General features: G+C 43.4%; 1 protein-coding gene across 1 annotated transcript; it reads left to right on the top strand.

Annotated features, from left to right (window-relative positions):
• The first annotated feature begins 6,170 nt into the window (after window positions 1-6,170).
• TTLL2 (tubulin tyrosine ligase like 2) lies at window positions 6,171-11,211 on the top strand. The gene is given in 4 exon segments (XM_056853588.1): window positions 6,171-6,241; window positions 7,268-7,311; window positions 9,561-11,167; window positions 11,170-11,211. Coding segments are annotated over 4 exon segments (1,764 nt in total).
• The last annotated feature ends 5,379 nt before the right edge of the window (window positions 11,212-16,590 follow it).

The raw sequence follows: 16,590 nt of genomic DNA, 5'->3' as shown, positions 1-16,590 counted from the left end.
ACTCCCTGCTTGTCATGAAACTTACTGGGTGACTTTAGACCAGTCATTCTTTCTCATCATAACCTACTTCACATGGTTGCTATGAAGTAAAATGGATGAGGTAAGAACCATTTCCACTGACCTTAACTCCTTGGAGTGTAAGTTGATGGACCCCTCCTCCCACTACGGGTGCCATGAAGGCACAGGGGCCAAAGGCCGACATAAAATAAAACGCTGCTCCACTCAAAATGGATGTCACAAGAGAACTCTGGGATCCTTCTTGAGTGTCTGAATTGGGCGGGAAGGCAGTTGGTAGCTATGCGTTTTCCCATGGCCCAAGATGTGCCTGGCTGGACAATAGGGCTAGCTAATCTCCACTGCCTCACCTTAAGGTGGTTTAATCAGTGCTCCAAGCCAACCATTAATTATCCTAGCTGCACCCATCCTGGGCAATCAATCAGTATTCAGGAGGATAGCGCAGACATTCTCCTGCATCCTGACAACTCATCAAACCCCTCCTACCTTTTTGTTCGAACCCCACAGAGGCAATCAATTCTTTACCTCTGGCTTACTTGCCAGCTTACCTCATATTGCTTCACAACCCATTTTTGGGTATAAATATTGGTCCTTTGGCCATTCATAGTGTGTGTGTGTCTTGGATCCTTGTTTACATCCCCACTTGCACACCGGCTCCTTTTCTTCACTCCCGGAAACACTGGCCATTTCCCTCCTCAACGCTGCTTTCTCTGGACACCTCTTCTGGACTGGTAAATAACACTCATCACTGAACTATTCCAATTTTCCACCCTTTCTCTGTTTTAGCTCTTGTATGATTCACATATGTATGTCCATTGCTTGAAAGGTATATTATTTTACATCTTCTTCTTCTTCAATAAAACCCTTTTAATTTGTACAAATGCCTACTTATTTGAGAGTTTTCCCAGGATTAATCCTGGTATACACAGGTTACCGATCCCAGTTACCCCCCCCCCTCCTCTAGCTCTGTCTCCTCAGCTAATTTCCCAAACTAAAGTGGAGACTGCCTAATTTGGGTAACAGGAGGAAGAGCAGAACAATGCACTCAACAAATAAAATATTCATTACTTGCAGGGCCAGCCCAAAACATGTTGGTCCTCTTGATGGTTCATGATCTATATCCAGAGATCTTTGCAGTTTCTCTGCCGATATTAGGGAACAAATTGAAGGTAATCTATGTTCACCAAAAATCAATGGAAAGATGGGAAAAAAAGGGAAGTTGCACTGTAGTAAAAAGGTAAAGGTCCCCTGTGCAGGCACCGGGTCATTCCTGACCCATGGGGTGACGTCATATTCCAACGTTTTCTAGGCAGACTTTGTTTACGGGGTGGTTTGCCAGTGCCTTCCCCAGTCGTCTTCCCTTTACCCCCAGCAAGCTGGGTACTCATTTGATCGACCTCGGAAGGATGGAAGGCTGAGTCAACCTTGAGCCGGCTACCTGAAACCAACTTCCGTTGGGATAGAACTCAGGTCGTGAGCAGAGCTTGGACTGCAGTACTGCAGCTTACCACTCTGCGCCACGGGATAAATGGTGTGCAGGAATTACATTCTAAGTTGCACCAGGAATGTAGTCACTGTGGAACTTGTCCCTTGAGATTTTAAGCTACTGAGAGATTCCTGCCCTGAGATTCATCTCACAACACTGAGTGCTTCCCATACTACATACTTTGTCTATATCAGCACTGTTGTATGTTTACATGTTTTCATTGTTTTTGTATATTTATATATATGTTCTAATGCCTCATTGACCCAATTTGTGGAAAAGGCAGCATATAAATGTTTTAAGTAAATATATAAATAAACTTTCCATCCTTCAGACCCTCACAGCTGCCATTTCCCCTGCCACACCACTGGTAGGCTTTTGTGGGTGGGGAGATGCTTTTTAACATCAGCAGTTGCTATAGCACTACAGCTATTGCCATTTTTTAACCCCTTGGGTGTTGTGACAGGGCCAATGATAGCTGACAGGAAAGAGTGCATAAAATTCCCATGCGGGAGAACTGTTTCCACTGCATGTGTCTCTCCATTCACAGTGGCAATAAATGCAGAATGGAGAAACTTAATTGTATGGATACAGCTTGAATTGCTGGGATGAAAAGACATTGTGAACAAGCAGCAAAGCCTGAAGGGAAGAGGAAGAAGAGTTTGTTTTTATATGCCAACTTTCTCTACCACTTAATGGAAAATCAAACCAGCTTACAATCACATTCCCTTCCTTTCCCCACAACAGATACCCTGTGAGGTAGGTGGGGCTGAGAGAGCTGTGACTAGCCCAAGGTCACCCAGCTGGCTTCATGAGCCTTAGGCACAGGAGCAAATTACACTGTTATAATGGTGTTATTCCAGGTAGGGTGGATCACTCCTTATCTCTGCCGTTGTTTTCTATACAGGCCTCAGCAGAGTATGAGAGAGCCTTTGTACGCATGGCCCCCAGCTCCCCTTTTCAAGCAACAACATGTCCACAGGGAAGAAGTGTATTTCTCCTACTGTGGAAATGGATCGTACAGCACATTCGTCAGAGAAGGAATGTTTAAAAATGGTCAGAAATGACTCAGAGAAAGAGGGACAGCTGAAAGCTCTTGTGGCAACAAAAGCATATACTTTTGTTCCCACGATTCTGTTTTGTATTGCTAGGCAACCTTGCTTCAACCCTTGTGGCCAGCATGCCCTTGGCAACATCCAGGCAAAAAGAAGAAGCCAGTGCTGATTGTGGCTTTTTGAACCTTCATAAGGCAACCCAAGCAAAAGCACAAGCTAACTGATACCCTTGCCCTGAGGCTGAGTGCTGCTGAATGCATTGCCTTGATGAACATGAGAATAATTGCTATGCTGGCAGAGCAGCCGTACCACAGCAGAGAAGCTCCTGAGGGAAAGGTACGTGAATATTTTTGCACTGAAGAACACAGATCCTAGTTTCCTTAAGGAAGTGGGAGGACCAGTCAAGCTGAACAGAGAACACACATAGTGAAGAGGATTAACGTTTGGGTCAAATTTCAACTCTGTTCTGAATTCATTCGATTGTTAAAGGCAAGGCACAGTCTCAGCACCCGCTTGTTGTAAGAAAGAAAAGTAGTCTGAACACTTTCGAGTAGGGATCGGCAACTGGAAGGCACGAGGCTAAATCTGGCCAATCCTACAGCAAAGAGCAGTGAATAGCACAGGTGGCCAAAAACCTCCCTCTAGTCTTCAGATTGGCCCTTCCATAAATCTGCTTGTTGGTCAGGGTTAAAGTAATAGATAGTACAACAAGAGGGATTCCACAAAGACTTTCAGGGTGAATTTCCCTCTCCCCCAGTTTCCTCTTTCCTTTCCTTGAAAGCCCCCATAGTCTTTCCCCCTTTTGTGACTCCTCTCCTTCCCATCCACCAAGCAGCCTACCTTTATCTTCTCCTCGTCTTCAGTCTTCCACCCTGCCCTATCCTAGCACCCTCTACCTAGGAAAACTATGGCCCCATTGTGTAGTGCCAGTTGCCAGGGCAGGCCGGCCCAGTTTTACAGTGGGGAACCCACAAGGACTTGCGAAGGGTACTCAGTTTCCTCTGTCTCACCTTCCTTACACTATTTCCTCTTTCCCTCTGCCTGGCAACCTCCATATCCTCAACCTTCTCTGCTTCTTTATCTCCTTCTCACCCACCCACCAACCTTTTATCAGCTCCATCTTCAGCTATATAATATTTATTATTAGTTACTGCACGTAGAGCCCACCTTTCTCCACAATGGGGTCTCAAAGCGCCTTACTTCATTCTACGCTCTTCCACTTTAGCCTCAGAACAACCTCTGGCAGACTGAGAGTGAAAAACACTGGGAAAGGTCTCCTTCTCCCAGCCTGCCTTGGCCCCATCTCCAAAGGAGGAAGGGAGAGAGGGAGTGGCAGTGTCCTCTGCCTTGCCTCAGGTTGGCTTGGCACAGCCTCTCCCGCCTTGTGTGGGGCGGGTCAAGCTCAGCCGTTCTGTCAGAGGGAGGTGATCAGCCCACCAAGAAGTTTCCAGGTGCTCTTAATGGTCATTCACGGCCTTCCCCGTGAGGTAAGTTAGGCTGAGAATGGGTAGCTGGCCCAAGTTCACCCAGTGAGTTTCCAGGGCAGAATGGAGATTCAAGGTCCTAGTCTGAAACTCTAACCACTACACAACCCTGGTTTTCATGGGACAGCGGCTGTTGAACATTAGCAAGCGGTTAGACCTAGGGACGTCTTGCAAGTCATGTGGTATCAAGTCGCCCAATGGTTCCTGCCAGGCCTTTTCCCAATGAGTCCTCCCTTAAAGGCCAAAACTGTCCTGGAAAGGGCCCTCTCTTCTCTACCTGCATTTTACTGACAGAAACCAAGGCTGTTGTCATCCAGCAATGTTTCTAAAAGCTACAGGTGCTCCTTTTATCATTTTTGGTATTTTTTAACACCCAGTGTGTTTTTTCCTTTTTTAGATTTCAGATTTTTATGCAAACTTGGCACATTTTTCAGGTTTATAGAAAGACCTGTCTTGTCCTTTCATGGATCCAGTTTCTGGATTTAAGTATCCTCAGACTTGGCTGTCTTGGTTATTAGAATATAGATAATAATTAACTTTGGAAGAGATTTCATTATCATCAGCTTGGCATTAAGCATATGATGACAAAAAACACAGCTTTTTGTGTTACTTTTGTACTTACGAAATGCTTCATGAAATTACAAGATCATTTTCTATTCGAAGAGTATGACAGAAACCATCACATGAGATAGGCCAGAGAAGCCCAGCCTCCCAACACATGGGCTGAGGATTATGTCCAGAATAAAGTGCTGTTATATAATTAAATATAAGAACTACTTGTATTAAAAAGTACACTTTTATCCCCTATGGACAGCTACTATTATTAATAAGTGTAGACCTACACTTTCTCTCTCTCTCCCCCACTTGTTGTTGCTGCTAAATTCCAAGCCCTTTATTATAAAAAGGATTGAGATGTAATAAATGGTCCATATTTCAAGTTTAAAAACATTATTAAAAATAAAAAAATGAACATTCTTTTGGTTTGCAGTATTGGTTTTCAAATGTTGAGTGCATCCCAGGGGGTGGGGGAATCACAGAGAGATTAAGTTACCAATATCCAGGTGGGGGCTGAATTACTCCTGGAATTACAGCTGGTTCCAGAATACAGAGATCAGTTCCCCTGGAGGTAATGGAGAGTGGGTTATATGTGTCATTGAGCTTTCCTCCCCCCAAACTCTGCCTTCCCCAGGTACCACCCCCAAATCTCTAGGAATTTCCCAAGCCAGGGTTGGTAACCTTCCTTGGAAAGAAAGAAGAGAGACGCCGAGCAAAAGAAAATTTTGCTTCCCTCTACTCTCCCTCTCTACCTCTTCCTCACCATCTAAGGCCATATTTAAACAGGATGTTGAGAAGCAAAAGATCTCGCCCATGAGACCTTGTGTTTGCACAGCTTTCCATTTAATGGCAGTTACACGTGCAAAGCAGCTAATTAGCATGCTAACACAACACCTGCCTGGACTACAGATCTCTGGCGCACTAAAGCTAAGCTGCTTTCCACAGGTAGCTGCCCAGGTAAAATGAGCAAGTGCAACACACCACAGGGGAGTGTTTTTGCTACTCCAGGCCAGGAGAGCCACTTGGGGAAGCACCCTGATGAGTCAGGATCTTCTTTTTTAAAAAACGTCTTTCATCACAGGTTTTTACAATAACCAAATATACTTCTTTGCAATCACAAAGATATTAATGCAGTAGGACGACTGAAAAGGAAGGAAGGAAGGAAGGAAGGAAGGAAGGAAGGAAGGAAGGAAGGAAGGAAGGAGGGAACACAGGGTTGCCAACCTCCAGGTTGTAGCAGGAGATCTGCTATTACAACTGATCTCCAGCCAATAGAGATCAGTTCACCTGGAGAAAATAGCCGCTTTGGCAATTCGACTCTATGGCATTGAAGTCCCTCCCCTCCCCAAACCCTGCCCTCCTCAGGCTCTGCCCCAGTAAAACCTCCCGCCAGTGGTGAAGAGGGACCTGGCAACCCTAAGGGAACAGAATGCTGGAATGTGTGACGTGCAGCATGTCACAAGTTCCCATTGTGATGTAGAACTTGTGAAATATACATTCTTAGTTTTGTTTACAATGGCAGAAGTTCAGAATGGAAGGACAAAGACGTCTCCAAACTAACACAAGATGCTGAAGAAAATGTCAGTCTGGCAAAAAGTTGATCATAATCCCCCAAATGACCTGTTTTGCACTGCAAAAGAGGAAATAAGGTTTGCAAATTTTATTTCACTTTTTATCTTTGTCTCCAAATGTAAACTATGATGTTTAGGGATTCAAAATCTTCTTAGGGATGGTAATCAGGAAGGGGGGTTGTTATAGTACAACTGATCTGCTTGGATATCATTAAAACATCACCATTTAAAACTTTTAGTTGTAAGAAGGAAGACCACACAACTACATTTCCCATTGTTGCTGGTGCCAACTTGAATCACAACAACTAACTCTTCCCTTGTGCTATCTACTAGTCTATTTAGACATGTATGACATCCCCATCACCAACGTTTGCAGCAGATAGGCGGGTCACCAAGCAGTCAAAATGCCCATCAACTCTCTATGCTCCTAATTATTGGATTTCTAAAAGCCCACCCCTCAACACTGAGGGATATTCTTGTCATGGAGGATAGGGCTATCCATGGCTATTAGTCAAAATGAATACTAGTCATGCTGCATTCCTATTCTCTCCAGTCTCAGAGGAGCATGCCTATTATATTAGGTGCTGTGAAATACAGGCAGGATGCTGCTGCAATCATCTTGTTTGTGGGCTTCCTAGAGGCACCTGGTTGGCCACTGTGTGAACAGACTGCTGGACCTTGGTCTGATCCAGAATGGCCTTTCTTATGTTCTTATGTTCTCGCATAAGGCTAAGGGCCAAAGGACAAGGGCATGTCCAGGCCAGGCCTTAAATATATGTGTGCAGAGAGGAAAGTAAACTCAGTGAGATGTTATTCAGCTGTGGCTAACTAGTAGGAACTTCCCCAGTTCCTCCCCTACCTCCTTGATTTCAGAAAAACTTAATTGCAACTAACTTTTGCTAGATTGTACACTGTGTGTGGTACATGAAATACTTCAGAATGAAATTCCAAGTAAGTCATGGCTATAGGGCGAGGAGCCCTCTCTCAACAGTATGGGCCACTATGATAACAAAGGAAATAACGCTTGTATGACATTTTACACATTTTAAACGTTGCTGTATATTACAGTAATATCTGACACATTTCTTGTTAATTTCTGTATATTCACAGTGCTGCAAATATGGCAGGTCGGAGGAGCCCAAGGAAAGGTAGTTAATTTTTTAAAATTTAGTCTTCCACAGACTCAATGGCTTGTGTTTTCATAAACTGGTGGATAAGTACATTAATATGACCACAATCCTAGGGACACTTTCCTGGGAGTAAGCTCATTGAAGAATACTACTACTGAGTAGACCTGCTTAGGATTGCTCCCTATGATTGCTTGGCATTCTGCTACAAACTACACAAAACCATTGAACTTATCTTTGGACTTCAAACATGAGAAATGTTCCTCTTTCAATCTAAGATAATGTATGATCCCTTTTCCATGAAGAGGCTAATATGCAAGAAAGCCCAGTTGATGACATTTCCTTCCATGCAAATGAACCCTCTGCATGTAACTTGCGCTTCACACATTTCCAGAGATATGTGGTAAAAGAGGAACTTGGACAGCTGATCAGGTAACATCTAACATAGGATTGCCAAGTCCATCCTGGGAAACGCCTAGAGATTTTGGGACAGTGCTTGTGGAGAGGGGAATTTGTGTAAGGCCTAACCTAGACTCTATGATAGACAATAAAGCTGCCATTTCCTCCAGGGCAACTGATCGCTGTAGTCTGGAGATCAGTTGTAATTCTAGGAGATCCCCTGGGCCCACCTGGAGGGTTGCAACCCTAGTCTTAAATACCACTAGCAGGTATGAGTAGGGGTTCTAAAGCAAAGACAGCTCATCCATAAAATCATCCTAAGACTGCAGTTCTAAGCTTACGTATTAAGGCATAACTGCCGTTGAAGTCAGTAGAACTTGCTCCTGATAAAATATCCACAAAGTCAGGTTGCAATGGCTTTGGACATAACATCAAAAGCATGGCACAACTCTACATACCCAACAAGAAAGTATGTACAACATAGACTACTGAGCTGCTGGTGATAACTGATGTGGCACAAGAGTAGTTTAAGAAATATATTTGTATATGATTTTAATGGGTTTTTATACATGTTCTTATAATGCATGGTTTTAATCTGTTAGTTTCATTGGTGGCCATGATGAAAGCAGAAAGGCAGAGTATACATTTTGTAAATAAATAACTACATCCTATCATACTGTCCACATGGATCCTCAGGGCCGCTTACAAAATTAAATTGCTAAAATTAGTTAAATTAGTATTAACATCAACAAAATCTTAGGAACTCAAATTATAACCTAGCAAAACAGCAGAATATGACATAGCAGTAGACAGAATATCTTGCTTCTAACCAATGTATTATGTTTCATTATGTTGATACAAATGGGGTGGGATAGTTATTATAAAACAGTATGAAGTAAATGCAGGACCTCTGAGAGGGGAGGACTTGACCAAATTCTAGGGGCCCTGATCACATTGGTCAAATTTTTGTTGGTTCATGTGATTTGCTTCCATATGATATTTTGGTTAGGTCTAGATGGTGGGAGGAGGACCCAGCGGGAACTTCTGTCTAAAAGCCTGTGGTGGCTTGAACTACAAACTTCATGATCTGACTTCAAGACCTAACCCCTCCCATGCACACTGAGGTCCTATAGTCACCATCAAATACAGACATATTTGTGCAATATCAGCCGCTATGATTAGTATGCAGGATGAACCTCTGGATGGGCCAGACTAGGTACAGTAATTAGGAGCCTGAATTATATCTTTGCCTGGTCAACAAACCCCTGCATTCCAGGGTCTGGCCATCTCCAGCTCAACACCCCCATTTCTGGCGACTGATTGAAAGAATCTAAGTGTATGCACACAGGGTCCGGGCCATGCTGCCAGTATTCTGACACGGTACATTCCAGATCCATTAACAGCAATGGGAGAGGGGTTTCCAGCTCCGGGTTGGGAAATACCTGAAGATTTTGGGGGCAGAGCCTGAGGAGGGCGAAGTTTGGAGAAGAGAGGGACTTCAATGCCATTGAGTCCAATGGCCAAAGTGGCCATTTTATCCAGGTGAAATAATCTCTATCGGCTGGAGATCAGTTGAAATAGCAGGAGATCTCCAGCCACCACCTGGAGGCTGGCAACCCTAAATGGGAGTCATTTGAGTACAATCAAATTGTTGCCTAAATTTCCATCTAGTGGTGAAAATTCCTTTTAATTTTATTGCCCTGGATCAAGATATGTGTTCACAGGCACATGATATACTGCCATCAATGATCTTTTTAACACTGTGCAGGCGACCAGGTTAATAGTCTTCTAAAAGCTGAAATCAATTATTTAAGTCATTTAATCAAATAATTGCTTCACCCCTACAATTTCCCCCCTTTCTGATTTTCCAGGAAGCAAAAGCTCTATAACAGCAAAACCTGTTGATCCAGAAGGGAGTACTAAACCACTAGTTTTTCGGGTCCATAATGGTGCTCCTGCAGTAGTCCGTGAAGTTCTACTGGAACGTGGTTGGATTGAGTATGATGAGCATGAGCAAGACAAAGAAGACTGGAATCTGTATTGGCAAAATTACCCTTTCCGGATGACAGACCACAGGAGTATTAAGCCGTGGCAACGACTCAACCACCACGCAGAAACAATCAGGATCACCCGGAAAGATTATTTGGCAAGGCACCTGAAACGCATGAAGGGAAGTTATGGAACAAACCTTTATGAGTTCAGTCCAGCTGCATTCATCATGCCGAATGACTACATTAAATTTATAACAGAATATTCCAAGCAGAGGCAGATTCCTGGCAAAAAGCAGAGCTACTGGATCTGCAAACCCGTTGACAGATCTCGTGGAAGAGGAATACTCATTTTTCATGACATTAAAGACTTTGTCTATGATTGCACGGTCATTGTGCAGAAGTACATCAGTAATCCTTTGCTTGTTTCTGGATATAAATGGGATCTCCGTCTCTATGTCTGTGTCACAAGTTTTTGTCCCCTCACTATTTATAGTTATGAAGAAGGTTTGGTGAGGTTTGCCACAGAGAAATTTGACCTTGGGTCCTTGGGCAACATTTATGCCCACTTGACCAATACTAGTATCAATAAATTTGGACCTTCATACAGGAAGGATAAAGATGTCATTGGCTATGGATGCAAATGGACTTTCAGCCAGTTCCGAGCCTACCTACGTAGCCACAGTGTGGATGACGTACACCTGTGGCAGAGGATCAACCACATCATCATACTGACCCTACTTGCCATCACTCCGTCAGTGCCTCTTACATTTAACTGCTTTGAACTCTTTGGGTTTGACGTCCTGGTTGATGACAAAATGAAACCCTGGCTTCTGGAAGTCAATCACAGCCCGGGCTTACATTTAGACTGTGCCACTGATGCAACTGTGAAGAGAAGGTTACTCCATGACGTTGTTGACTTGCTGAACTTCAAGGAGAATGATCATTTGAGAAGACAGAAAGGAGCTGGTAGGAGAGTTTCGTGTTTTAGTCGATCGCATTCTATGTTGACTACCCGAGCAGAAGACTCCTTGGATTTCCTGGCTTGTAGGAAAGGAAGCAAGTCTGCAGCTACTTCCCCATGCTCATCTCTCTTGCATGTAAACAAAGGAGCCCCAATATTTGATAGAATGGGCAGTGCTTCTCCCAAGAAAACTTTAACCTCTCAGTTGCGCGAAAGGATGAACACGCCAAAAACACCACTGCAATCAAAGCCACAATATAAAAGCAAATCGACATTAAGTTTTAGTCATTCGGTGTGTGAACCTGTTCCGTCTGCCCACTGGTTCTGTTCACCTGAGCTCTATAACCATAAACCAGCTATCCCTCCATATTTTCTCTCAGAGAAAGATAGGAGACCATTCCCTCGAGTGGGAGACTTTGTCCTTATATTTCCTTTCAATGAGGCTGCCCTCGAAGCATCTAGGAATGGAATAAATGTCAAAAGCATAATTCAAGAAATACTAAAATTAATGAACAAAGAATTGCATAATCAGAGCATCAGAAACTAAATAAAAGATTATTTAATCTGTAGATAAACTTAGGGTATTAAAAGTTTTTTTGAAAGAGTATCTTAAGCTCATGCGACCCCCGTGCCACAGCTATTTCATATTTCCTTGAATAAAATCCTACAAGGGAGAAGAGAGACCCAGACTGGCCCAAGGTCATCCAGTAAGCTTCTTGACTAAGTGCAGAGTTTGAATGTGGGTCTAGTTTGACACACTAGTAATTTATTTATTTAATCCGTAAATGGTTTGTATTGTACAATGGGCATATAGATGGCATGAACTAGCATATAAAATGGTGTTAAAAACTATAAAAGAAACAAACAAAAATGGGAAATTTGCCAAAGAAAATGTATGAGATGAAAATGTGTTACCCACATAGGTCTACACATATCTAGGCAGTAATGTACAAAGGCACCCCCTTGATAGCATGGAGCAAACATGTCTATTTTTGGCATTTCGATACTTGGGAGCTAGCCTGTGTCTGTCCAGATTCAGATCAACATTCAAAAGAATGAGGGGGAATAAGTTTATTAAACAGAAATTATTTTTATTTAATAAACAGAAGAGACCAAATGAAGTTAAGCAATTTGCTGAGCAAAAGGAGACTTAAAGGTAAAAAAGGAAAAGGTCCCCTGTGCAAGCAGAAAGGAAAAATGCAGTGATAAGTACAACACAAAACTTTTCTGTTGAAAAACTGCCTACCTACTTGGAGAATAAAACTAAAAGGGCAGGGGGGACAAGATATATGAACCTGCTCCTGGAGAGAAGAGGGGGATGTCCTCAGATGTGATGAAGCAACTTCGGACTATGAAACCAACCAGGCAGGGAAGGCGATGCAGAGACAGATTTGTGAAGCAGAGAGGCCAATGAGAGGCTGGGGTAACAGGATGTGTTCCAAACTGGCTACAAAGAGTGGGGCTGAGGGGTATCTCTTTGTACCCTTTTGCCAAGAGTGAGGAGGACAAAGGGGTGTTAAATACATCTTCCAAAGAGTAGCCAGCCTGAAAAGGAACCTTTTGTCTGTATTGCAGGAGAGGGGGAGTTTTCCCTTTTTGTCCTGAGAGTATGGAAAATGTTCCCCTGGGGAGATCTGGAAGATAGGTAAGAGAGCCAGCGTGGTGGAATGATTAAACGCAGTGGTTTGGAGCAGTGGAGTCTGATCTGGAGAACCGGGTTTGATTCCCCACTCCTCCACATGAGTGGCAGGGGCTAATTTGGTGAACTGGATTTGTTTCCCCACTCCTACACTTGAAACCAGCTGGGTGACCTTGGGCTAGTCACACTCTCTCAGCCCCACCTACCTCACAAGGTGTCTGTTGTGGAGAGGGGGAGGGAAGGTGATTGTAAGCCAGTTTGATTCTTCCCTAAGTGGTAGAGAAAGTTGGCATATAAAAACCAACTCTTCTTCTTTTAAGTTTTTATGGCCAAGTACTTGCCATGATTGGGAAAGGGCAGGGATGTTCCTGTCCAGTCATTGACATAGCTGGGAAATTGCTAGAATTGGCCTCTTGCTTATTGTTTTGTAGATCTGGGTTGTTATGTAAGATCAAATTGTCTGGGAAGAGGTCCAAGGTCCACAGGGGAAATAGCCCTTGAGTATATCCCTGTTAGGGTGGGTATTTGCATGATTGCTAGTGGAGCTGCCCTGCATTCTGTTCTTGGCCTGATTCACTGCCATTTGATATTAGTTTAATTCAGGTTCCGTCTATCAATCCTAGGCCCACACTGAGGTGTGCCCATGTACAGAATGGGGGAACAAGCCATGCCAAAATGGGGGTCCCTAGGGGGTTAGGTTCTCAGGGGCATCAAATGTTCATAATGTAGAATGAAAAATTGCCATGATTTCCAACTGCATCATCCAAAAAATAATGCTTTGACTACAGAAAAATCAACTTGGCATAAATCAGTCTATTTTAATTAACGCACTCAAATTGGTGAATGTACATGCAAGTAATTACATTTGAATACAAAGTCCAGTCTGATATCAGTTACTAAACAGACTGGTTTTTATACATTTATTTTTCATTTACAACATATGTGTTATATTTTAAATTGTAAATTACAAGAATGAAAACAGAAGACTGAGTAGCCTGATCAGGAGCACATCACAGAAGGGAGCATTGGCTTGTTGCTTTCCCCACCCCACCCCCTGCCTTGTGCTAGTGAGGCTCAAGAATGCTTCCCAGCATTGTAGTACAGACCCTGCATGGATCTGGATGTCCCAAATATTTTTCGTTCAGTCATGATACTAACTGGGGAGACGGCACTTGGGTTTCCAGGGGAAGTCTACTAAACTGAGAACAATCGTCAGCCCCAAAATTAATAATTTTGATTTATATCAACTCTCCTGATCAAAGCTAGAGAAACATTTCAGATACTTAGGCACCAAACCCAAATTTTTAATAGCTTGGTATTTGTTTTCTTGGGACCTTCATATTAGCCAGGATCCAAAGAGCTACTCTAGGTATGCCCAGAGGCTTTGGCACACCCAATGGGACAGGTTTTTTAGGTACATGTTCCCCCTTGCTTCCAGTTGCCAGGCACTGGAGATAGAATGGACGATACTAACTATTTTAAAACTCATTAGGCATGCCATCGCCCAAAGCGGTACGATCAAAATGAGAAGCCAATATGAAAACAGCCCTGTTGGATGAGAGCACATGTTTATCTAATCCAGCATTCCAGTATCAACGGTGGCTGGCCAGATGCCTGCAGGGAACTCACAAGAATGGGTATGAACATAACAGAGCATCGCCACAACCACCACCCCGCTCAGTTATGTAGCATTGAGAAATATATTGCTTCTGAATGGGGATATCCCATATGGCTAACAGTTAAATTGTGGAACTCCCTGCCCCAGGATGTCGTGATGTCTGCCACCTTGGAAGGCTTTAAGAGGGGAGTGGACATGTTCATGGAGAATAGGGCTATCCATGGCTAATAGTCAAAATGAATACTAGTCATGATTCACACGTATTCTCTCCAGTATCAGAGGAGCATGTCTAATACATTAGGAGCTGTGAAACACAGGCAGGATGGTGCTGCTGCAGTCGTCTTGTTTATGAGCTTCCTAGAGGCACCTGGTTGGCCACTGTGTGAACAGACTGCTGGGCTTGGTGGGCGTTGGTCTGATCCAGCATGGCTTTTCTTATGTTCGTATGACCTAGCCTCCACACATTCCCACAATATGGGCTCAAGTATGAAAGTACTACAACTGTAAGATAATACCCCATCCTACCCTTTTTTGTGCCAAATCACATATTCTATCACGCCCCTCTAGCATCTGCTGTCTCCTCAAAGCTCAAATGCATGTTTGCTTTCATAAATATGCATTTGGAACCCTGCAGGGAGAAAAGCCACATGGAGTTGTGATTTAGAGTGTGGAAAAACAGCAGGCCGAAAATAGCACACAGGCACACACTGCCTCTATACTCCAAATTCCCTCCTCTTGCTTTTCCTTTTTTTTAAAAAAAACTCTGTTGGGAATCTCTTATACACATTTATGTGCAATAGATAATTAGGCCCTGAGAGAAAAAGCCATTGGTTCAAATCATAACACATGAAGTTGATTTCAACATTAGGGAAAACTTCCTAATTATAAGAGTATTTAAACAAAAGAAAGTATGATGTTCCTCCTCAAGTGATAACAAAATGGAATAAGTCTGGGGATAACAAATCTTGCCTCAGGATTACACTCAACTCTTGCAGAAGTGGCAGAGATTGTATAATGTCAATGAATGGCAGGCCAAGTATCAGCTTTAGATCAAGCATCCAAGAAACAACACAAAGAATAAGATGTGGCAAATATTATACAAGGAATGGCCAAAGGAGGATGTCATGCGGAGAGGCTCTGATCACTATGGAGACAGGAAAGTAAATAGAGTTAGGAAGGGGTCAGTTGGAAGACACCCTGGACAGGGGACTATGCAGGCAAGAACTGGAACCCAGTGAACGAATTAACACAGAGAAGGAGGAGGAGGAGGAGAGTTGGTTTTTATATGCCGACTTTCTATACCACTTAAAGAATCAAACCGGCTTACAATAGCCTTCCCTTCCCCTCCCCACAACAGACACCCTGTGAGGTAGGTGGGGCTGAAAGAGCTCTAAGAGAGCTGTGACTAGCCCAAAGTCACCCAGCAGGCTTCATGTGTAGGAGAGGGGAAACCAACCTGGATCACCAGATTAGCAACCACCGCTCATGTGGAGGAGTGGGGAATCAAACCTGGGTCTCCAGTTCAGAATCCACCTCTCCAAACCACCGCTCTTGACCTCTACACCACACTGGCTCTCACAGTAAGAGCAGAAACTGAGAGACTGAGCCATAAGGAAGCTGGCTGGAGAAGGCTGAGCAGTAGCAAGTGAGCATTTGAAGACAGACTGATGTAGAAAACTTTAAAATGTGTCAGAAGAACCAATTCGAAGCTAAGGTACATTAAGATGGATCAATTCCCCTCTGTATGTGTGTGAGAGTTCATATTTTGAGTTCACATTGTTTGAGCGTTACATAAGTAAATTGATATGAAAACTGAATTGATAATCAGTTGATATGTTTATCCAGTCTTTCACTAAGTCCTTTAATATCTCTAAAGAAATAAAATTCCCATCTGTTGTTATAAGACAATATATGCACACTGAGATCATGAATCCCTTGCTGGAGGGGTTTGGATACCCACCTACAAAAGCAGAGAATTCCAAGACTTCAGAAAAATATTACAGTGTAAATGGGCCTCCTTGATTTTCTGCATCAACCTGGCCCAGGCTAGCCTGATCTCATCAGATCTCAGAAGCTAAGCAGGGTCAGCCCTGGTTAGTATTTGGATGGGAGACCACCAAGGAATACCAGGGTTGCTGTGCAGAGGAAGGCACTGGCAAACCACCTCTGTTAGTCTCTTGCCATGAAAACCCCAAAAGGGGTCACCATAAGTCGGCTGCGACTTGAAGGCACTTTACACACACACACTGTTCAGTCCATTGCTCTTCCACACAGTAAACAGAAAACAGTATATTTGTCTTTCTGTATTTCTTTTCATTGCAAACATGCAAAAGTCCCCATCTTTGGAGGTCTTTAAGCAGAGGCTAGATTCCCATCTATCGGGAGTGCTTTGATTGTGGGATCCTGCATGGTGGAGGGAGGGTTGGGGTCACTGGGGATGTGGGGGGAGGTCGTTGTTAATTTCCTGCATTGTGCAGGGGGTTGGACTAGATGACCCTAGTGGTCCCTTCCAACTCTATGATTCTATGATCTGATTCACCATTTTGTTGCAGGGGGAACAGAAAATCAGAGAAAGAAAACAAGCATTTAAAATGTGGTCATCCACAGTGTAATAACAGGACGTCTCAGATAGGAACTACTTTGAATGATGTATACACATGCACAAAGAACAACTCTCAGAAGATGAAATGGG

Source organism: Euleptes europaea, chromosome 7, assembly GCF_029931775.1.
Source record: "Euleptes europaea isolate rEulEur1 chromosome 7, rEulEur1.hap1, whole genome shotgun sequence".
Classification (NCBI taxonomy): domain Eukaryota; kingdom Metazoa; phylum Chordata; class Lepidosauria; order Squamata; family Sphaerodactylidae; genus Euleptes; species Euleptes europaea.
This window is presented reverse-complemented; position numbering and strand designations above follow the sequence as displayed.